Source organism: Chaetodon auriga, chromosome 20, assembly GCF_051107435.1.
Source record: "Chaetodon auriga isolate fChaAug3 chromosome 20, fChaAug3.hap1, whole genome shotgun sequence".
Lineage (NCBI taxonomy): Eukaryota > Metazoa > Chordata > Actinopteri > Chaetodontiformes > Chaetodontidae > Chaetodon > Chaetodon auriga.
In genome coordinates, this window is record NC_135093.1 from 17489115 (window position 1) to 17511959 (window position 22845).

A 22845-nucleotide genomic window follows, 5' to 3' on the forward strand; every position below is an offset into this window, starting at 1 on the left:
GTTGTTATACAGACCTATATGTCCGAATTTAATGTTTTATTCATTATTCAAAGCAAATATTAATTTTCTAAATTCTCACTGTTTCAGTTATATATTCTGATTCTAAATGAAAAACAAACAACGATAAGAATAGTAGTAATAATAATGCTGATAATAATAATGATGATGATGATGATGATAATAATAAACACCGCACTTCCGCGTCTCTTTAGTCACGTGACCGTGAAGTCCGTGAACATGGCGACCGCCAGCAACAGCTCAGGAAGCTCTGTGAGGAAAAGACGTGTGGACAGCAATAAGCCTGAGACAAAATCTGACGACAACGGTGAAGACAATGGAGGAGACCTCGGCAAAGACACAGAGACAGAGAAAAGCCTCCAGGCCCTACAGACCGGGACTTACTGGCTCACTCGGATCGTGCTGCTGCGCTCCGTCGCCTTTATTTACTGTAAGCACGTTGACATGCGCTGCACAAGTTTGATATATGGAGTCATTACTGTGTTTATAACACACTGTCGACGTCGTTTCATATCCTCTTTTTCGTGTTCTGGTGTTGAAAATGTGGCTAATTGTGAGTTGGGTGAATGTGGGATTGTGTTTTTGTTGCTTTTTGTCTTTAAAAGCAACTAAATACATTAAAACCTTTTAAATGAGTTCATGCAGAAGTTGATGTAGTTTTGCATCATTTAATATGTAAAAACTATCTTGGAAACGATTTAAGATGCACCTTTGTGGCACTTGCATTGAGAAAATGAGCACTGAATCACATTTGTATGTCCACCTTTGTCCCCTTCGTCTCCTCTCTGTTGCAGTTGTGGCCTTCAGCGTCGCTTACAGCCAGAACAAGCAGCTGATCGGCGAGCATGGCCTGATGCCCTGCAAGAACTACCTCAACAGCGTCAAGCGCTATGTGGGGGGAAAGATAGGCATGGCCGCCTTCGCGTACACACCCTCCATCCTCTGGCTGTTAGACTGGAGTGACATGGATGCCAACCTGGATGCCATTGCCCTGGTGGGGATGGCGCTGTCTGCGTTTGTCCTGGTGACGGGAATGGCCAATATGGTGATCATGGTCACGCTGTGGGTGCTTTACCACTCGTTGGTCAACGTGGGACAGCTGTGGTGCGTCTGGGATACACACATAGATAAATACTTCTATACAACTGGGATTGTAAAATAGCCAGATATGTTTCTCAGGAGTTGGTGGAGACCAAAAAAAGAGCTCAAAGAGATTCAATATTGGACTTTCAATCAGGAAACATGGCTTCAAATGAATGCTAATGTAGTTAATATGGTAATTATAACAGCTTTATAAGGTTTTAACATCTCATTGTTGTAATTTCGGCTTGTTTTGCTGCGCCAAAGTGGCAAAAAAAAGAAAGGATTTGTCAAATTTAGGTTTCTGGTTGTTTCTTTTTAGTCCCTCAGTCTCATATTTCTTTTCCTTTTTCTCTCTCTCTCTTTCTAGGTACTCCTTTGGTAAGTGAAAGTCAAGGTCTGCACCAAGTGCCTCACAATTTTCAGCCGTAATACAAAACCCAAGCCTGCCTCTTTCGTCCCTGCACATCAAGTAGAAGCAGTGAGGCAAAGCATTCATGTGACACACTCAGGTTTGGATGTCGTTTTAGGTTGTTTATAGTTAAGCTAACATGAAAAAGTTCTTCAAACCAAAGATATCATGAATCCTAACCAGAATACAGCACAATCACCGCCCATAAATCGACTCACTACCAGCTTTCTCATGATTGTTCCACAGATTGTTTACAGCCAGTTATTGGGTTAAGACACAGTCACTGACAGGGCTGAGGTTCACTGATGGCCAGTGTTTTGCCTCCTCACTTGATGAACCAAGTAAACTGTCAGTAGTGAAGCGGGACGACAGAAAGGAAAGAATTAAGGAAGCATAAATAGGAGGTTGCATGCAGGGCTCCGGCCCAGATAAGTGGCGAGGTCAGTGGCAGCTCTGTGATTGGTTAATGACACTTTGTAGTCAGAGACGCCAGGCCGGTGTCTGTGGTTAGGGCTTGTGGCTTGTGTTTCTCTTTTTTAAAAACAGTTTCTTTTGCTCTCACTCTCGCTGTCTCTCCCTCACTCCACGTTTCCTTTTGGACCTGTGATCATCCTACAGCTGACAGTGCAGCTTTAAGTCTGCAGACTAAGCTCCTCCAATTGTCTCGACTGAAGCCCAGAGGCCACGGGTTGCTGCTGGTAGGAGCATTAGTCTGTGGAGTAGCATGCCTGGCAGACATTGTTCAGTCCCTTTTTTAAACTTTAAAACTCCAAAATTACACTGATCAAGCCAAATCCTCCAATACAATGGAAGTCAAATCATGTTCTCTTTTGATGAACAATCCCCACACAAGGTCCTTACTCTCATTGTGACATTATAACATGGTTGTCATCAGCAGATTAAGTGTGCTCAGCTGTCAATGAACTGCATTCTTCTTATCACTTTAAGGTGGTATTTGGGTAGGTTTTACGCTGGTTGGACAGTCCATCGCTGTGGTCCAGGCTGAAATGTCTCAACTGCTGTTGGATGATTGCCATGAAATACTGAGCAGACATTCATGATCCCCAGAGGATGAAACCCACTGACTTTTGTTCTTTGTTGACTTTTCCTCTTGTACCACAATGAGGTTGACATTTAGTGGTTTTAAGTGAAATGTATGTATCAGCATGAAGTCTGATGCATACATTCATCCCCTCAGGAGGATGAATTGTAGCATCTTTGGCTCTCGCTTCACTTTGTTTTCTCATGCCAGCTAGTGCTCATCAGCACAATTCAGATGTTGAATATGTTAAAGATTGTATCTGGTAAAATCACCATGTGATGAGCATTGTCATTGTAAGCATGTTAGCATGCTGACATTAGCATTCAGCTGTAAGAATGTGATTAAAATAGCCTTAGCCGCACCGAAGAAGCTTCTCTGTTGAAATGAGGCAAAATCAGAGAGTCAGAGAGGCCTGTCCATCACTGCTTACCATCCTTACAGTCCATTATATTCTCATCTGAACTATGAACAATTCATAGCTGTCAAATCTGATCCAATCACAAGCTGCCTCCTGATGTTGATGGAGTCCAGAGAAAGCTGTCATCTGTTTTACGGGTGATGTTCTGATGTTTTGTCCAGGTTGGGAGAGTCAGCTGTTGGAGACAGGGTTTCTGGCCATTTTCCTGTGTCCTGCGTGGACTCTGTCTCAGGTCCCCCGCGGCTGTCCCCCGTCCCTCATCTGCATCTGGACCTTCAGATGGCTCATTGTTCGCATCATGCTGGGAGCTGTGAGTAAAATGTTTCCAGATATATTCAAAGTCTTGCTGCATCTCTCTGGCCACTGACAGAAAACACCCAAAAAATAGCCATGAGGTCATTTTTGGATGGATTTCTGCATGTAACTTTTGGTAGCGGCTGTTTAACTTGTCAAACACGATCAAAACTCACTGATTGGAGTTTACGTTGAGTGTCGTTCCTAAAACCCATCCATTCACCGCCACCAGCAGCGAGACTAACACATTTCCTGTCGGGACATCCTGCATAGACACCAATCATATTCCTGTCATGGAGGAAGCAGTTATTGTAAATTGAAACAGAAAGGCATATACCGTACACACACACACACACCTGAATACATCCAGCAAGCCAGCATGGAGAAATCAAAGCATTTTGCAACAGAATCTTTCTATGGGGTATCCCAGAGTTTGCCCTCCTGATTCTAGATCGCTGCTTTTGTAACAGTGTCTCTGCTATAAAACCCTGCCAGTATTTGGAAATCCAACCCAAATGTATGGTCGGCTAAACAACGCGTCTGGTTGTTTGACAGTTTCCATGGTGACTTTTCGACCACCAGCTCAGTTTTATCTGCCAATCACTGCAGTTAGCTCCAATCCACTGGGCTTTTTCCTATTAGGACCGTGAAGAGAGCTGAAACTCAAGCAGAATCACCTCAGCCTGTTTGACTGGAGAGACTGGAAAGGCCTCATTCATCATTCAGCAACATGCAAAGTTGCCAAAATGATGATAGTTTTATTGTTTTACCCTTAAAATGTTCTGAAAGGTGGAACTGCCTCAGCAACACACTGTTAGCACAGATGTAGATGTAGACACAGTAGTCTACTTGTGTGTGTGTACCTGCTGTTGTGAACCAATTTCTTCCTGCAGCTTATGGAAGAAACCAAGACCACAGGGAACGGGGGGTGTGACTGTGTGAGGTGTGAGCAAGAATACGTTTGACTGATAATATAAAATGATCATAACTACATATTAGAAGAATAATAGTAGGAAAATCAAATTAAAAACGTCTCTGAGTTCTGTCTTTGTTTAATTTGTATTCCTGAATGGTTGCACGGGTTAATCTCCACCAGTCACACGAGCAGAAGGCGTTGCTGTTGGCTTGTCGGACAGTGTGTGTGTGTATTTCAAGACGTTTGACCATAAAATGTCCCAAAAACCTGTTGAACGGCACTTTCAGCCCAATTGGATCAGCTGATTTGGGAATTTCACAATGAGATTTTCATTTTCTTGTTGTTTTTAACAATGCTGCATTCGAGAGCTGGTAAGAATGTCGGACATCTAGCATTCAGCATTCCCATGCTGTTTTGTGGGGAAATCAAATCCAGACGTCAAACAGTAAACAAGGGAAACAAACCGTTGCAGAGGCTTCCTCCTGACGACTCCACTGCATGTCTCTTTCTCATCTTCAGTAACTGTGTGTGAGGTGTTTTGCGAAAAACCTCGAAATTTGCGCGTGCTTCACAGAGACAGATTACGGTGGGAGAGCTCAAATCGTTTCATAGGAGGAAGCTGGAGCACGACTCGTCACAGCGACTGTTTCTGCAGCAGTCCCTCAGTGTTTGATCCACCCTGCTGACTCATTTATCTGTCTGACAGCCTGTGGTTCACCGCCGTGATAGACTTTCTGCTTGTCAGGACAGTATGGCTTAGCAGGAGCCCACCCATCATGTTTCTTGAGGGTATTTTGGCAGCACGACTCGTCACAAAACGTCCCAAACCACGGCGCTCACACTGTTTACATACTTTAACCTCTGATTTCTGTCTCGACATTATGGGGCACGCATTAAGATATGTAGCTACATTAGTACACGGGATGCCTGATGTGTTTTATACAACCATGACTGATGCTGCATTTTCCCCTTATTATCCTTCGCCAGCTATTCGTACAGAAACTCTAGCTTTGAAGACACATTTTTACCTCACATTGGAAGTAATTGGCTCACTGGCACTAACAGAACTTCCAACACACGCACTTACACGCACACATAAACACACAGCAATGTCACAGTCGGATGTCCAGATCCAATCAGTCCCCACATATGGCTGCAGAAATAAAATAAATGTCATGTGGCCATGTGTTATGCTAAACAAGAGTGCTGACATAGAAGTATTTGCTGGTTAATGCATGAATTACCATTAACATCGCCTCCATTAGCGTAGCTGGATGTGTTTAAATTAGCATGGAAGTTGTGCTGGGGCGTTGAGCAGCTGGTGTGCCTCTTGATTTGTGCTGCGATGGCTTGTTTACATCAGCTGCCTGTGCAGGTAATCAGGCGATAAGATGCAAAATGTGGAGGACATACTTGGACCATGAATGGTGAAATACAGGAAATCCTCATATTTTGCCATGTTTACATTAGAGAGCAAAAAAAACTACTTGTAAGTGCTGATTGATATGCAACTTGCTGAGGTTTCAGTGGACCTGAAATTAGTCATAAGCCTGTAATATCTGGTGATTCTGTTTGATTTTGTGAGCGAGCAAGCTCGTCACTGGGGTGTCGCCCATGATGAAGTTCCTACTGTGTTAACCACTGCTAGAGTTTCAACATCCAGCTGTTATCTGAATCATGTTGTCTCCCAAATAAATAAATAAATCAGAAAGCCAGTGAATAGGAGGCTCCTGATATTTAATGTTTTGTCACTGAATGAGTTGCTTCAGTACATTTCTTGTGAAGAAACTTTGAGTCATTCGTTTCTTCAAGCTTCCTGTTTAAAGTGCAGCCATGGTGATGGTGAACTGGATCACACGTTTCACCTCTGCCAGGAACGTCTCTGTTGGAAATACTCTGCTCGGTGTGGAGGTTTGGGTGTTAGCTGGGATCAGAGAGCTGCTGTAGATTGTGTTCTGCCGGTGCAGATCACATTGGTTTGCCTGCTAAGGATTTTGGGATCCGGTGTTGCTGGCACGCTGACTCGTCCGGGGAGTTGGTGTTGACCTGGCTGTCTGGAACGGGCAGGTTCAGCTCGACTGTTATGACAGATATCTGGGCTGACAGTGACTTTGAGGTGCACAGGTGCAGTTGATGATGAGGTCCAATGATCTTGCTTTACTGCTGTTGCATAGCGGCCTCTGTAACAATGTATTGTGACCTATTTAGAACCTTTTCCTGTCAAAACGGTGAGCTGAAAGATGCTAAATCCCTCTGCAGAGCCGAGGAGGACCGAAGGAAGACGATCATTCTTTCTTGTCACATACAATCACGCTCAGTACAGCGTAGGAGCAGTGGACAGCCACTGTGCAGCACTAGTTCTAAGCCACTGCTTTGGTCAGTCAAGGCCTCTAGAGTTGACCTAAGTGCCACCCAATGTATATTACAACAGTCTCATCTTTCGGCTCCTGTTAAGCGAGGACCAGAACATTTTCTGCCCGCTGTGTTGAGGTAAGACAGGCTGTTCTGAAAGGAATCAAATTATGACTGGCAGATATATTTAAAGGTGAGAGGAGCTGGATAATCCGAACTGGATATTATGATTTATTATACGCTGGAGAAATGCCCTAACCGTGTCCGTCACAGGACCGAATCCAAGAGCGCTGCAGCATAAACGAGGCCCCGCTGCGGTGCTGCCACCATGGTTCCTGTTGCTTTCTTTTTCAAACCCTGTTTTCATTGTAGGGATCCAGGGTAAACCTTTGCTCTGCCAGTCTCTCACATTGAAATGTCGTGGTTTACCTCATGTCATATACATATTTGTCAGTCTCAGTGCACATGGAAGACAGAACTTGTGGTCTTTCCCTCAAAACCCTGTTTTGCAAGTCATTTCTCACTGTGACTTACTGTTTTTTGTCTTAGCGATGAACTTGATGGAAGATTCACCAGTTTTTCTTCCATAAATTCCATCTTTCTAGCAAGCCATGCATGTGAAGTTTGTCATACATGTGTAGAGAAGTATTTGTTAAAGTCTCTGAATTAAATCTGTGTTGAATTCAGCATCCTTTCCCCGGCGCTGCAGACACTCCGGGCTCGCGGCTCCGTTCATTCCAGAGGTCTGTATATCACGCTGTAATTGATGACATTTCACGATCTCATGACCGAATTGGATTATCAGCAGCATCTTCGGCCGCATCAGCTCCAGCGCGCACAGCCAGCAGCTGCATGCAGCGGCCAAGCTCATAATCAGAATGAAATGTCCTGCTTTTTCTAAATCTGGTTAGAGAGGTTAGCTGCCGATTTATTCCACATTCCATGCCCACCACATGGCAGGCTGACATGTCAATATTGACAGTCTCGTGTCCTGGATAGCACAGTATTTATTTAGCTCATTTGGTGAAAACAGACTCTGAGCGGAGGGCGCATTTCGAGTTTTATTTCCCATTTCTTATGGCAAAATCCTCTCAGACACTTGTTAAATATCAGTTATCTGTGAGCTACTTTTAGAATAGCACCTTTCTAATGGCTGTCTCATCTACCTCAGTTAGTGGTTTCCTTCATTTGCAGAAATGCCTTTGGCACTCTGAGAGAGTGGGATGACTGCTTTCCATCTGAGTTGGGCAACAAGAAAGCAGAACTATCATCCAAGTACTGACAGTCTTGTGTCTGCTGCTCAGTTGCTGCGAAGGTAGAATTATTATTGCTTATTCTGCTAGTGGGACGCAGATAGTGAAGGTCACAAAAGCTAATAATGTGTTCAGACCTCAAATCAGATTAGTTCTTATTGCTTTGCAGGGTCGACTATATGCTTCTACACTACATGTCAGGGGATTGTCAGCAGCATCCATCATCTGGGATCTGTGCATTTCTGTACAAAATTGACTGGCAATCCATCCAATAATCCAGTTTTTTTGTCTCTAAAAAGTAGCGGGCCGAATAGACTGACATTTCCCTGCAGAGTCTCTGTGCTAGCGTGGCTGGACCACGGCTGGGTTAGCTAACGACTGTACTTCTCTCTGCTTTGTCCTCAAATCCCTTAAAGAAGCTCTGCTGCTCATGTCGTAGAGGACATTGAAGGGAAAGTGTTCTTGAAACATCTCCAATTCATCAGTTTACCACGGCGTGGTTTTGCGGCTGCCATTTTTTAAGATCTGGGTCGAGTGAGTAAAGAAATTGCCGGTCGCTGTTTGTGCGAGCAGGCCTATCTGCAGGCACGCTGTACCACAGGACACGCTTACTGCGCGATGAACCCTCAGAGCGGTCGCTGTGTGGTTCGGTTTAGGTCGAGCTTTTTTAGTTTGGGCTTTAGACTGGGTCCGAAATCCCTCATGGAATCATTTGTGGTGAGCAGCACAGTGACACATCAGATGATTTCTGTCATTGTGTCCTTCTGGACTGAGAATTAACAGCACCGTCTCGCCTCACTGTAGCGTCTGTCCTCACTTCTTTCCTCTTACTTTATGTCCTGTTAATGAATTGAATCCCTCAGGTTTGATGTGGTTATCTGTATGTATGAATTGCAGATTCTTTTCTCCAAATGATCGCACCTCCTCTGTCTTTTCTGTCTTGGCTAACAGTGCAGTAGCATGATGGGAAGTGAATTATTTATGAGGACAGGTTAATGGTGTTATAGCTGCTGGTGTCTTCGTTGAGTGTCAAGCTGTCAACCTGCGTTTGTTTTGGTGGAAACATCAGGCCAAATCCAACATTAGAATAGGCTACTTCAGCCCGCAAGCCCCACTGTGGCTTTCTCTGGTTTGGAGGAATCTAGTCTAGTACCGTTGAAAGGTATCTTTGCTGTGATTTTGTGTTACTCACAACTAGCAGGAGTCGCTGTCTCACTTTAAACAGCAGTCATGTCTCCTTTTACTCTCAACCAGCGAGAAAATCTTCAAAAGGAGCAGCTCGCAAACATTTTGATATCAAATCTGATAGAGGCATTGATGAGGTGTCGCATTCATTTCTGGGAGTACATGTGGCCGTTTCAAGTAAAATGCAGCTATTCATTTCCAAAAGCTTCCAAAGGCTTTTAGGAGAAGGGTTATCAGGCCTTCATGTCATTGCTGTACACTTCCTGACAATGCATGAAGCTTTTTCTAAAAGGCTTTTCCAAACGTTCCCTGTCAGTTTTCAGGTCCAGTGGAAGGTAAAGCCTGCACGTTTTGTCATTATATCACAGAAGTCGTACCCAAGTGCTTTTGACAAACTGTGTTCCAGGCCTGTTTTTTCGAGGATACATCCTAATCAGGTTTTATTCCTTTTGGCCCGTTTCAGCTGAATATGGGATTTGAGTGTCTCCAGTGTGTAATCTGATTTTTCTAATTGACTGTTGATGGTTTCTTGTTTGACCTGATTTACAGCGTCATAAAGTGAAGCCTGTGTGTGTGTGTTTTCTGTCTTTTTCAGGGCCTCATTAAAATCAGAGGTGACAAATGCTGGAGAGACCTCACCTGCATGGACTACCACTACGAGGTGTGTGTACAGGATGTATTTAATGTGCTCTGTGTGTGTGTGATTGAATCTACACATTGATAAAACCTGTTAATCTTTTCATTAGCCGCAGAGCTTTGCTTTCTATCTTCCTTGATATTTGGACTTTTTCCAGCCTTCTTTCCAAAGCTCTCATGAATCAGACTTCAGATTTCATGTGACAGCCTGATGCAACAAGGAAACTTCACAAGCAGTCCGTTACTTACTGCTACTTTCGAGCATTTTCATGGATTACTTTATCGATTTGCTTCTCCGAAAAACTACTTTCTAAATTTCCCAGAGGCCTATTTTCTCTGACAAGCTGAGCTTCTAAGACTGATCCAGATATACAAAAACATTGTGCCTTGGTTTTGTCTCCTGAATGATGGCCATGAATTCACATCAGGCTAACCACACCAGGGCAACACATTACCGTAGCCGCAGTCGTGGGGTTCAATAAATCAGCCTCTCGCACACACCAGGAGGTTGTGCAAACCCTGTGTTTGTTTTTCCCCTGTGGGACACTCAGCCGCTCTGACCCACACTGCTCCGTGTTAGCGGCCCGCAGAGGGAGGAGCGCCGTCTTCTGTAATTAACATATACAGGAATACGCTGGCTCGTATGGGACTCGTTGACTGGAGATGACACTCATGTTTTAAGGATGCAATGTCGATGCTCATGCAGTTTGGAATACACCGGGAATGGAGGATAGATTGTGATACACTGGCTCCTTTGGGACTGGTGGTGCAGTTGGCCATTTTGTACCCAAGGGTGACCAAAGGATTCAGATCAGGAATTATATAACTCATAATGAACTGTAATAGTTCTGCCTTTTCATTTAGTTTGGGGGGAAAATCACTTGGTTTTCTGGTTCACTGCAGTGTAAATCTACTTTAAATTTATTTAGTTCCCAGGGTCAGAACAGCTTCAGCGTTGCTAATGCCATGAAAATCACAAAGCCAGTGGTTGTTAGCCCAGGAGGCGGTAAGATGAGATACAGGATAGGATGTTTTATCCTCTACTGTCTCTATCCTGTCTCTATCCATGTCTCTATAATTAATCATTCAGTCATAAGAAATCATTCTCCCGTTGAACCACTCTGGACATGCAGATTCACCCTGTCTAGCCTGTGACAGTGAGTCCTGAGGACAGTACCTTTGTTTTAAGGGACCGAAGTCAGATACTTCTGCTTCAGGCCATGAACTCTACAGGAACATTCCACATCATTTGTGCAGATGTTCTCCAGGTCTCTGCTGCGTTTGGCCGCGTTCACACCAAAAAACAAGAGTCGACGGCCATGCTAGTGGCTCTGTGAGGCTGTACTTAAGCACGGTGGTGCTAAATGTTAAATCTAGCTAATTCTTACTTTAACATGTTGGCCTGCGAACATTTACTGCTTGACACCAAACACAAAGTATATCCGAGGTGAATGGGAATGTCATTAGTGTAGCAGGTATGTGGTCAAAAACTATTGAATAACCATGAGGGGTTTTTTTTTAGATTATCCTCTGGGAACCATGCATGTCTATACCACACACAGTAATCCACCCAATAGTTGACATATTTCAAGAAAAAATAAAACCACATTCATAGAAACCATCCAGAATTTCCTTCCTCTGAAGGAAACTTCTCAAACAGCAGAGGGCATTAAAAGTCATCAGTGAAACCAGGCTGAGTGACTGTAATTCCTTATGGCAGAGTGACCCACTGTAATTACACCGTGGTAAAGAAAACTCGGGACTACGCTGAGCCTTTCAGGGACAGTTTACACAAAAACAAAATCTCGTTGCGCAGCTCACTGATGCATTGATTCCACATTGCGAAGGAACCAAAGACTAAATTATATTGTCTCCGTCGTTCATGTTTTAAATGGCAGCTCAACAGAAATGCAAAAATGACCTTCTGCAGGAGCAGCATTGATGAACTTTAACAAGGAGAATCGTCTGTGATATCAAAATGCCAGCTGGATATTTTTACATGTAAAACAGTGTGGTGTGGCTTCCAATTTACCGCTCTGTAACTTCATATATATCTGTGTCTCGTGACGGCCTTACGTAGGCCTGTATGTGTGCCCTTTACGGTTTAAACCAATTCTTTATATGTGGTTCTTTATTGTGTCCATGTGCACGTCTGTTCTATTTTTAATTCAGCTATATGTAAATGTCAAGAGGGCTTGGCTGGCAGATACAGCAACATCAGCATTCACTTTGACTCTGTCCGCCTGACGACAAATGTCAAATTGGTCGAAGTCAAATGTTCAACTTATAGCTGTGTTTTGCTATTCTTGAACTCCTGAGGGAATTATTTGCGTCATCAGCTTGGAGCTAGGGGATGCATTATGTCAGTGAGGATCCTCACAGGTATAGAAGTACAAGAGTATGTGTGTGTGTGTGTGAGAGATAGAGTGAGAGAGAGCAGAGACTTCTCCCAGAGTCTCAGGGTTCAATCCACTTGGTAAAAACTTCGTTTTGTTTTCCCCACAACCCCAAAGCATTTCAGTTCACCACTACAAAAACAAAGAGAACTCAAAAGAGCACCCCGGGCTCCACCGCGGATCACCATGAAGCTCCGCCAAGACCAGTGACTCCTGGAGAAACCCTGACTGGGAAACACACACATCCACAGGGTTACCCCTCCTCCTGACACACACTCCAGAGACGAGGCTTGTGTTTTTAAGTTGCATGTCGCAATAATAATGTATGGTTGTCACAAAATCCCACAGCACACCTGGACTTGCCTCATGGCGGCGGCACACTGTTTGGAAACCACAGCATTTCAAATGGCATGTATATGTCGGCTTATCAGCTTCTTATGATGGATGCTTTCTCCTCATCTTCTCATGCTGAGCAGGTAGCACATTCTTGGATCGTGGCTTACGACTGAGAAGCTCCATTCACAAGCAGGTACAGGCTGGCTGATGTGGTCTGGTATGACCAGTAGCTTGAAGTGGCTAGCTAGTGTTAGTGAGCTTTAGATAGATATTATGTAAGTGACATTAGCGTGTTCGTTCACTGACTCGTGCTACTGTTTCACTACATGTCAGCAGCCATTATCCTCGAATTTCCATGTGTGGCCACAGTGGCTAACAAAAGCTACATGGTCTCGCTTTAAGAGAGCCCCAAAGCAAACTCTGAAATGGGAGAAATAACTGCTTGCAAAGGAGGTTCTTCTGGTGACCTGCTGACAGGTATTTTGGGCTGTTTAAAATGGATTTAAATGCAGTAAATTAGAAAAGGTGTTGTCACCTGACAGTTCATATTACAATATGGACCTTATTCCGTGGCGGGTCAGTTTCCCTGACCTGCTTTAACCTGGACTGTCAGCAGCCTTGGGGGTAGTGCAGATTTCCATACGCACACACGCATACGGAGCACCGGAAGCCGCCGGCGCCAGGTGAAGCCTTATTAACCCCCTCTGACACACTGCTCTCTTTCAAAACTGCCGAGGAGCTGCAGATCCCCTCCTGTCCTGACTCTCAGGAGGCGGCGTAGGTGTGTTTCGGCATAGCTGCTGTTTAGTTTGCTTCGGTTTGTTTCCTGTAATGCAGCGAGTTTGCAGGCCAGATGGGGTTGTTTGGTTGTCTGAGGTTGCAGGCTCCTTGCCCTTGGATTTCCATGGGTGTTTTGGTAAGCGAGAGGTTAAATAACCCCATTTTTTATTCCTTTCCATAAAAATAATAAGAGTATAGAATAGTGTGGCAGTAGCTTGTTTTCTTTCTCCCCCCAACTATTTCTGTGTTCTATTTATTTTTCACCACCTCACCTGACACTGTTTGCATGTTCAGCTATTACACGGTTTGCATGCGACCACCTTGCACGCACACACTTAATTGTACGTACGCCGACACTGCACAGCTCTGTGTGAACTCTCTGAGTGTTTGTGTGTGTGTGTGTGTGTGGGTGGGGTTGCCTTCATTTAAATAAAGTTCCATCTTTATTTAGACATGGAAATGTTCCCCCCAAGGTGTGGCACCGCACGCACCAATTACTCTCCATCCCGTGCTCAAGTGCCAAGCTAAAGCAGAGAAAACATGCATTTTAAACAGAAGAAGAAGAAGTCTGTGTTTAGAAATGTATGAAACCTTTTTATGCATAAGCCCATGAAACAAAGAAGATCAGAAATATTGTGAAAACTATTTTTTTTCTGACTCATTTGATACCTCTAAGCACTGTCTCTGCCATTCATTACCAAAGACTTAAAGACACCCTCCATCTCTTCCCAGACCCAGCCAGTTCCTAACCCCATGTCCTACTACATGCATCGCTCCCCGTGGTGGTTTCACCGCTTCGAGACGTTGTCCAACCACCTCATCGAGCTCATCTTCCCATTCTTCACCTTCTTGGGCAGGCGGATGTGCATGGTCAATGGAGCGATCCAGATCCTTTTCCAGGTAAGTGTCGCTGCTCACCAGCTCACAGGGCCTGAGGATAACACACACCGGTGCTGTCAATGGAGGCATCCTGTGAGGGAAACCTGTATTTATAGATCCAGACATTAATTTAGAAATTTCCAGAAAATTTGTTGGACCATCATAGCAAGGCTACAATAAGCCTCAAAGGGGCACCAATGTAATTATATAACATTAAACCATTACTCAACACACAAGATGACATAGAGTGATTGTACCCAACTTCAGAAATAGTCAATATTTATAAGAAATAAACGTGTTAGTCTTATGAAACCATTGAAATAGCATGGCAGGAATTATGGCCATAGACCTGACAGAACAGATAGCTTTTAAAGACGACACAGTTGTGGTACATCTTATGTCCTATAGTACCTGAATGCACCTTCACCACATTTACCTCTGATCTGTGATACAGTCTGGAGACCAGTGTCTGATGACCTGAGGGTTGTGGAGGGTTTGTAAGCAGTGAGCAGGTCAGATATTTGATCAGTGATTTGTAGACAGTGAGTACTCTGGCTGCAGCATTTTGAATGAGCTGGAGCCGTCCCACGTCTTTCTGGGAGTCCTGCAGGACAGGCAATTACAGTAATCTGGCCTAGAGGAGATGGGTTTTCCGGCGTCTGACTGAGAGAAGACGGATTTAACTTTGGAACTGGTGATAAAATGTGGCCTGTGAAGTCGAGTTCCAAATCCAAGATAACACCCAGATTTCTAACCTGCTCGCTGGTTTTCCGAGTGCATCTCCCGTCTCTGACCTCCAGCACCTTCCGCAAGTCTTGTCACTGATTCACTGCAGACAGTTTTGGGTCGTCCTGTGTCTGATGTCAGCGATGCAGTTGAAAAGGTCATTTATAGGGCCGAGGTCATCGTGTGAAAGTGAAATATACTGTTGCACATCATCAGCACATGAATGGTAAGATATGCTGTGCTCCTGTATGATGCAACTGAGTGGCAACATATATAGACTGCAGAGAAGGGGCCTTAAAACTGAGCCTTGTGGGACCCCCGCACTGAATGTTTCTGCCAGATTTGAAGTTGCCGAGAGACACAGAGAATATCCTGCTTGTTGGGAAGGAAGATATAGTTGCAACACATCTGCCAAATGGACGCCAACGTTGTGTGATTTAGGGGAACGGATCAGCTTTTCCTTCGTCGAACTGTGGGGGATAAATAAATTGATCTGTCTTATCTGCAAACAGGTGAATTTAATGTTAAACGCCATCATGAGACGAAGCACAAATGCCTTCAGTCATATGCTCGCTTCCTGTCTCAGTCTTCTTTGATGGCTGCATGATATTTTTCAAACGAAATGAAACACATTGAAGAGAGTGAGCTGAGTGCGGCTGGAGTTCACTTTCACTCCAGTCAGAACATTATTATTGCATTAAACGTGTTTAATGGCTGATTTACGGGCATGTTTTATTACATTAATCTGCGTTTTATTGCATTATCTGTCACCGTGCACTTAAATTTAATTTGGGAATCATGTGGATGTTCCTATACATCAGTTTTAAGCTCAACATAAGTCAGTGCTCGCCATCCACGTGTTGGCTGGACTCCTTAATGTGACGGGTCATCGTCAGTCCAGCAGTTGTTTAATAAAGATTTCTAACACACTTGTGTATTTTTCCTCTCTGCCTTGTCTCTTGTGCTCTAGGTGGTTCTGATAGTGAGTGGGAACCTCAGTTTCCTTAACTGGCTGACCATTGTTCCCAGTCTGGCCTGCTTTGACGATTCGTCGCTGAGCTTCTTGTTTCACCCTCGAGGGGGGGCCAAGAAGGCAGTGCTTGAGATACAGAATGAGGAAGCAGCTGGACGCACTCCCAGACCCACCAAAGGTATTCATGGGCCGCATTCACAAAACATCCGAAGGCTAAAAGTAGCTGCTAGCTGGCTGCTAAATGTCCGTCTGTCCAAGTTCTCTCAGTTCCTTCCTGAAAGTGTCTCTCAGCAGCTTAGTGAGTAAGTCTTAGGAGGAAACTTTGAGCGCCATTTAGGCGAACTCCCAGCAGTGCAATAAGATCAGAAAAGCGTATGAGTCATCATAGGTCATGGTCATATACACTTTCTATGGCATTACAGAATAACGTATATTATATGTACGTTTATGGGTTATTTTGCCCTCAAATGGTTGGCATCTCATTTTAGAATTAAGTTTGAAGACACACCATGTGTCCACAGACTGTGTAGGATGTAGTTTAAGACATTAGTATCACCCACAGTCACGGGCAGTGGGCACAACTGGCCTAAGTAAGTGGTGGGTCAGGTCGTGTTGGAGAGGGAATCATGGGAAGAAAAGGGATTAGCACTTGGACAGCTGAGTAGCTGGGAAAAGTATGACATATGGTTTATAGGAATTTAATGCGACGTCGCTTACATTTTTACAATGCAGACGGCTTCAAAAGTGCTAAAAGCAAGCGTGGACCCACTCTAATTGGTCTCATCGGACCCATTAGAGTCTTTGCTTTATTGTAGGATGTTGAGTGTAATATAGGCTTGTATCTGGGAGTGTGGGCATGTTTTAATCATTTGAACAGACCCCGAATGTCTGTGTTAGTGTGAACAGGTTTAGTTGGATTATTTTGATGTCTTTAACATGCTAGGGATAAGCAGGCAGACACAGGAAGGAAGGAACTGAGGTGGACGCGGCCAACATTTGTCAATACCAGCCGTCCCATGATCTAACAGCTCAAACCTTTTCCACTGAGGAAGTGTTAAAGTCATAACACACACACACACACAGACACACACACACACACACACACACACACACACACATAGACTTACGAGCCTAATAACTCTGGACTCAAACATGAACGTGTGAACATGGCGTCCTGTGTTCAGTTGTTAGTCAAAAAATCAACCCATACTGAAGACCGATGGAACACTTCCTCTTTCTGTGTGCGTACATGTAATACAGGTATGCTGATGCGTCGGGTGGTGAACATTTCTTTGGGCATTCTGATTGGCTGCCTGAGCGTTCCTGTGGTGATGAACCTCTTGAGCTCGAAGCAGGTGATGAACACCTCCTTCGACCCACTGCGCATCGTCAACACCTACGGGGCCTTTGGCAGGTACGGTCCAGTCGGGGTTCGTTCCAAAAACACCTGCATTTGCAAAAGAAAGCAGTCTTGCATTTGTACACATTACACGCCCCCTTCCACCCTTATGAAGCATTTGGTCTCGCTTTACAAACCCCTCTGTGCAGCATTACCAAAGAGCGCACTGAGGTGATTTTCCAGGGCACTTTAAGCCAGGACCCCAAGGACCCTGAGGCGGTTTGGGAGGAGTACCAGTTCCTGTGTAAGCCAGGCGACATTTACCGACGGCCGTGCCTCATATCACCCTACCACTACCGGCTGGACTGGCTCATGTGGTTTGCCGCCTTCCAGGTGAGACACTGACCAATAGCAGGACGATTCTGATGCTGATTCTGAAATTACTTCATTTTAAGGGCTTGTGTGCCAAAAATGAGTAGTGGGCCTCAGCTGTTAAGTACAGCATTACGTCTTCACCTACTATGTCTGTCCACTAGGGGGAAGTAAGTTCATGTTGTGAAGTACATAAAATAAGATGAAGAGGAAGAGGTTCTGTCTCTGTGGATTCCTGTTCATCTTTTTGCTTCTGTACCTGCATTTCTCTGCTGCATGTCTTCTGTGTATCTTTCTCCTCGTGTCTTTTCATCATTACTTCCCCTTCTTTTCATATTGTCTGCATACCTTTCACTTAATATACCACACACACACACACACTCCTGTCTTGTCTGATTGACTTAGTCTTCAGTCCTTATCTCAGACACTCTCACTACCTTTTCACATGTCACACTCTGTCTCTCCTGTCTCTTCAATTTCCCCTCATTTCCGTCTCTGTCACACCCTCTCCTTTTCCTCATACTTTCTATGTCTTTCTAACACCTCGTCTCCACGTGTTCACACAGACCTACGAGCAGAGCGAGTGGGTGATCCACATAGCAGGACGTCTGCTGTCCAACGACAGCGCGGTCCTCTCCCTGCTCGACCACAACCCCTTCAGAGGCAGAGCGACTCCCAGGTAAGCCCAGTGCACACAGTCACAGCAAAGATCCAGGCAGTGCGTCCTACTGCAACCCTAACCCTCTGTGTTACAGCCCCCTCTGGTGTAGCAGTGAGCAGATGATGTCTTTCTATTGCTAAAAGACAAAAACTGAAAGACAATGCACTTTTTCCGACAGTATTTATACCTCTGATTAAAATTAAGTATCATTTCATGTGACTGCACTCCTTTCTGTGTCTGCGTCCTTCTCAGGTGGGTTCGAGGGGAACATTTCAGGTACAAGTTCAGCCAGCCGGGCAGCACCAGCGCAGCGCAGGGGAAGTGGTGGCTGAGGAAACGCATCGGGCCTTACTTCCCTCCCGTGGACCTGGAAGCACTCAGGGGCTACTTCCAGTCCAGGAACTGGCCCCACCCGCACATACCAACAAACAGGAGCTAAAGCCACGGCCCGAGACGACAGCACCGAGAGGAGATCAGCGGACTTTTGGGGCTGAGACTGTTTGAATGTGACACTGCTGGAGGGGAGCAGAGGTTACAGAGACCGAGGAGGCCTTCAGGCTTTTTCATGAAGGACTGCTTCATATCACCTGACATTTACAATGCGACACTTGCCAAGGTGTCATTAAGGGACACCTAAATTCATCATTAAAACTGTTTTAATTACAGTTTTGTCTTTTTGTCTCTCTTTTTTGACAGACAGAATATTTTGGACCTGACGAACACCTGGGGACTGTTGTTGTGTCCCCCTAGCATTTCATTAGCTTAGCTGCCGTTCAGAACGGTTCAGCTGAATTGGAACTCGCTGTGGTTTCAAACATAGCCGGATGCTAAACGTTGAAGCTCAAAGTGACTCAAGACTGCATTAGCTGCAACTAGCGTGGTCGAGTTGCATTGTGGGGGGTATAGGCATCATATGTGGGATAAAAAAGATACCTCTGGTTCTGCTGCATCGATATTGCTCTTTTTGTTATCATCATGACAAAAGACTGCTTTTCTTATGTTTGGGTGTGAGGTCCCTCAGGTGGAACAGTGTCTCTCTTAGTGTGCCGCTTGGGTGGTTTTTGACCGAGCTCTGGCTTTGTTGACCTGTTTCCTCATTAGTGTTTGCTTCCTGGGACTGTGTCTCATCTTGTTTCTCCTCTTCCCCTGCGGTCTTCTTTTCCATTTGGGGTCCTGGAGTCGTCCAATGGCCAAAGGAAAAAAACAGGAAACAAACAATTAAACAGTGAACAAAATGACTGAAACTCCTGATTCCACCATGATGAGGAGTGCCTCATACGTCCGTCCCCGACACCAATGTTGGTCTTAGGTGGGCGCAGACAGACATGTGAACCTCATTAACATGCTTTCGACATCCTTTTCTTCCCCTGCCAGAGAGGAGCTTCACTGTGTGGGCTTAACATGTGGGAGGATTAGGCTGTGCCCCCCCCCCCGACCAGAGTCACAAGAACGGCAACAAGGATGCTGTCCACATGAGTACATGGTCCAAATCAGATCTGATCAGATGACATCACATTAAATCAATTGAAATCAAAGAGGATCCAATCAAAAACTTTAAATAAATAAGTGAAAAGAATGAAATACAAATGTGTTTTCCTGAGAGCGTTTCCCTGGAGGTTCACCTCACAGCTCCCACGCTGCCTGTCTCTCTCCTTAATGAGGACCCTCAGGTTCGTCGTCCTCTTCAGGTCGGGGACAGCTGCCACCAGCGGGGGGCTTGGCGGCTGACTGAGGACTCATGCAAGCCTTGCTGGAGTCTTTGGAGCTCGCTGTCGGCCACCTCCTCAGGACGATCTTGTTCTAATCATCGAGTGTGACACAAGTCCAGGGTTCATCCTAAAGCAGTGGAGTGGGCTGGCTAAGGAAAAACTAGAGGAGGTAGGTGAAGAACTGGACTGAAAAATTAGTTTTAACTGGCTCATTTCTTGGAGAATTATTGTTTAAAATCAGATTTCCAAATTTCCACTGCTGTTTATATCTTGATAGTTATCTGAAATGGCTTCACAAAGGCATTTTTCCTCATCAACACAATTTACACTCACTAATCTAAATGATTAAATTTAGATGACACGTTATCCTTATCCGTTACACATTCAGCCTACAAATTACATTCATTTTATGCGTATGCGTATGACATCAGGTGTGTATGTGAACTAATGTCATGCCAATGAAGCACATTAAAATTTGAAAGGAATAAGAGATCATAGGATTTCACCTGTAAAATAACAATAGCTTGAGATGAGGGAACAAATTAGGAATGGAAATGAAATAAATTTTATTTCTAAATAAAAAGAAACACAAGCACAAGCCTGTGACTGTGGCTTTCTGGTGGGAGCGACAGTAACACAAAGAGGCCACTAGATGGTGCTGTCGTCCAGTAAACATGCTGTCTGGGCTTTGTGGTTGACCGTCAGACTCATCTCGTCAAGTTAACCAAACCACACCGATTTATATCTCTCACTGACAGCATTTTTTTTTTTTTTTTTGCCAAATAAAATGTGTGCAAAATTCCTCTTTTACAACATAATCTAAAAAAATATCTCTCTGACAGCTGTGTGTCTTTGCATTTGATAAACTGAGCCTGTTTTTGGCTTTGGATTCTACACATCTGATGGAGATATCTTTCAAAGAACACATACGGCACCTACTTGGAGCATGCAGTGCATCTAAAATATGACCTATTCGAGTGGTTAGTCCCTCTTGTGCCACAGACCACGAGCGAGACAGTAGATGGAGAAACATTCAGCAGTGTCACAGTTATTGGGTCTAAAATCCAGGATGTGAGTGCTGGCACAGCGGACCATCTGTCTTTACTGATAATAAAAACAAACCCTGTCATTTGTTTGTGTTTGTGTGAAGCGATGAGCTGCCTCACTGTCTAGTTCAGATAAATAAAAGGAGAGGCCGGAGCTAAGTGGCTAAAGTTGCTACCACTTGTCCATCTTGAATGATTTCTTAAATAATTTCATAATTCATTGGTTCATTTACACTGTTTACTCTGAGTTTTTCTTAATGTCTTATTATTTATTTAATATTGAACTCTTGGGGGCTGTGAATATGTGCTTTGAGTGACAGGCGCTGAAAATTTAGTCCAGGGGCCAATGAGCAGCTCAGCAGCTCGTGCAGTCAGTGTGGCTGTAGGTAGAAACTCCACTCCATCAGTGGTGGATGAGTGTGTGTGCTCCTCCTGTTATTCGCAGCTCGTTGCTTTCGACGATGCTCCGCTCTCACAGCATGGCCGTTTTTAATAGTCTCCTCATCAAACGTATCTGCATCCTGATTGTTGTGTTCCCCGCCTCCAGACTGCAAATAAATTTCCCCGCGGAATCGCTTTCGCAGCTTTTCTTGAGTTTTATGTGACTTTGATGGTTAACTTACAGATTGCCCGCCGGATCGCACTGCCATCCTTTTTTTTTTTTTTTCTGTACTCGGATTGTGTAACAGACAGCAGGGACATGTGCCTGTCTAGGCTCCACAGCTCCCGTTTGGCATTTTCCCTGTTGTCCTCTGATATAATGTTAAAGTGGGGGCGGCAGCAATGCTTAAAGACTGTGATATGACCAAAAGGGGTGTGGGTTGTCTGTTTGAGGCCCTGCTGGCAAAGTCTGGCCAGTAGAAGTGAGTGAATCACATCACATGCCCTCAAGACACACCATTGGCTACTGGTTGTACTGGGCAGCTCTCAGGTGTGAAAGTTTCTAACTAAAGTAGATTGTTGCAGAAAAAAAAATCTTCCCGAGAACAAACAGGCCCAAACAGGGCATGCAGAGGACAGCATGCGTCTCGGGAAGTGAATCACCAGAGCAGCGGACAGACCACCCTTTGTTCATGTTACGTAAAAAGCTTTATTGAGTTTGTATCGTCACCGTGGACGCAGGAAAATGGCTTTAAGGAGCTCTATTGAACATTTCTCCTACACACACACACACACACACACACACACACATTTTGGCTCCACCGTCAGTAATAGTAGGGTGGGTTCAAATCTCAGTGGCTAAAAATGTGGTTAAAAATAAGCAAACATGAATGACTAATAGGCAATTTCTGTAAATAATCGCGATGAAAAAGCTCAAATGGAAGAGCATTTTTTTCATTAATTCATGATGATGACATTCAGTCCACTGCTGGGACAACCCAGAATGCTTCTTTTAAACCTGCATGGAATCAAATGCCTAGAATGAGTCCTTTATTCTCAGCTCTCTGTAACCTCCTCAAGCAGAGTCGCCTCCCCTAATGGCCGTTCCATGCTGGCTCCATTAGACTGTATTGAAATGAATGAGAAAATTCTCTTCAACATAAAATGTAAAGGCGACGAACGCCTTCCACGAGGACTTACGGTCTAAATCAAAAGAATCTTTAAACGTGCAAGAACTGATTTTTGGCCACTTGGAGGCAGCTGAAACAAGCTTTAAACAAACAGACATGCTTTTACCCTCTTTCATTGATATGAACTTGTTAGCAACAGTTTTCACATCCAGCAGAGAGATAATGCTCATATTTCTGACCACCTGATGAATGCATATACAAGTGTTAGTGTGATGCATTGTTGATATAAACAGATTGATTATAGATGCTTTCAGGGGATACATTAATTGGTGTATTTTGCTTTTATTTTGGTGGTTTTCACTTCCTCTTTCCACCTCATTTCCTCTCACCCAACTGTTGCCAAACTTTGCTTTTAGTCTGTTATAGACCTTCACTGATTACATGACTGTGCCTTCCATCAAATCACCTGTAGTCACTTTGTAGACTTTTCTGCTCTTAAAGCAACTCTGAA

The 22845-nt window shown here is 44.4% G+C and overlaps 1 protein-coding gene across 3 annotated transcripts; it reads left to right on the forward strand.

Annotated features, from left to right (window-relative positions):
• Positions 1-210: 210 nt before the first annotated feature.
• Positions 211-18731, forward strand: lmf1 (lipase maturation factor 1). Of its 3 annotated transcripts, none has more exons than XM_076759069.1 (11): positions 217-448; positions 813-1122; positions 1469-1479; positions 3132-3280; positions 9566-9631; positions 13851-14018; positions 15694-15874; positions 16957-17110; positions 17245-17428; positions 17974-18086; positions 18321-18731. In XM_076759069.1, the coding sequence occupies exons 1-11, from the start codon at positions 238-240 to the stop codon at positions 18505-18507; spliced, it is 1734 nt and encodes a 577-aa protein (XP_076615184.1). In that variant the 5' UTR covers positions 217-237; the 3' UTR covers positions 18508-18731. The 3 variants fall into 3 exon arrangements, with proteins under 3 accessions (XP_076615186.1, XP_076615184.1, XP_076615187.1); XM_076759072.1 differs by having other exon boundaries at positions 17245-17348; XM_076759071.1 differs by lacking the exon at positions 1469-1479 and having other exon boundaries at positions 211-448; positions 813-1126.
• The last annotated feature ends 4114 nt before the right edge of the window (positions 18732-22845 follow it).

Coding starts and splice junctions, on each gene's coding strand:
- lmf1 (XM_076759069.1), top strand. CDS start 238: ATGGCGACCGCCAGCAACAGCTCAGGAAGCTCTGTGAGGAAAAGACGT. Junction 9,632..13,850: donor GCATGGACTACCACTACGAG/GTGTGTGTACAG, acceptor ATCTCTTCCCAG/ACCCAGCCAGTTCCTAACCC. Junction 15,875..16,956: donor CACTCCCAGACCCACCAAAG/GTATTCATGGGC, acceptor CATGTAATACAG/GTATGCTGATGCGTCGGGTG.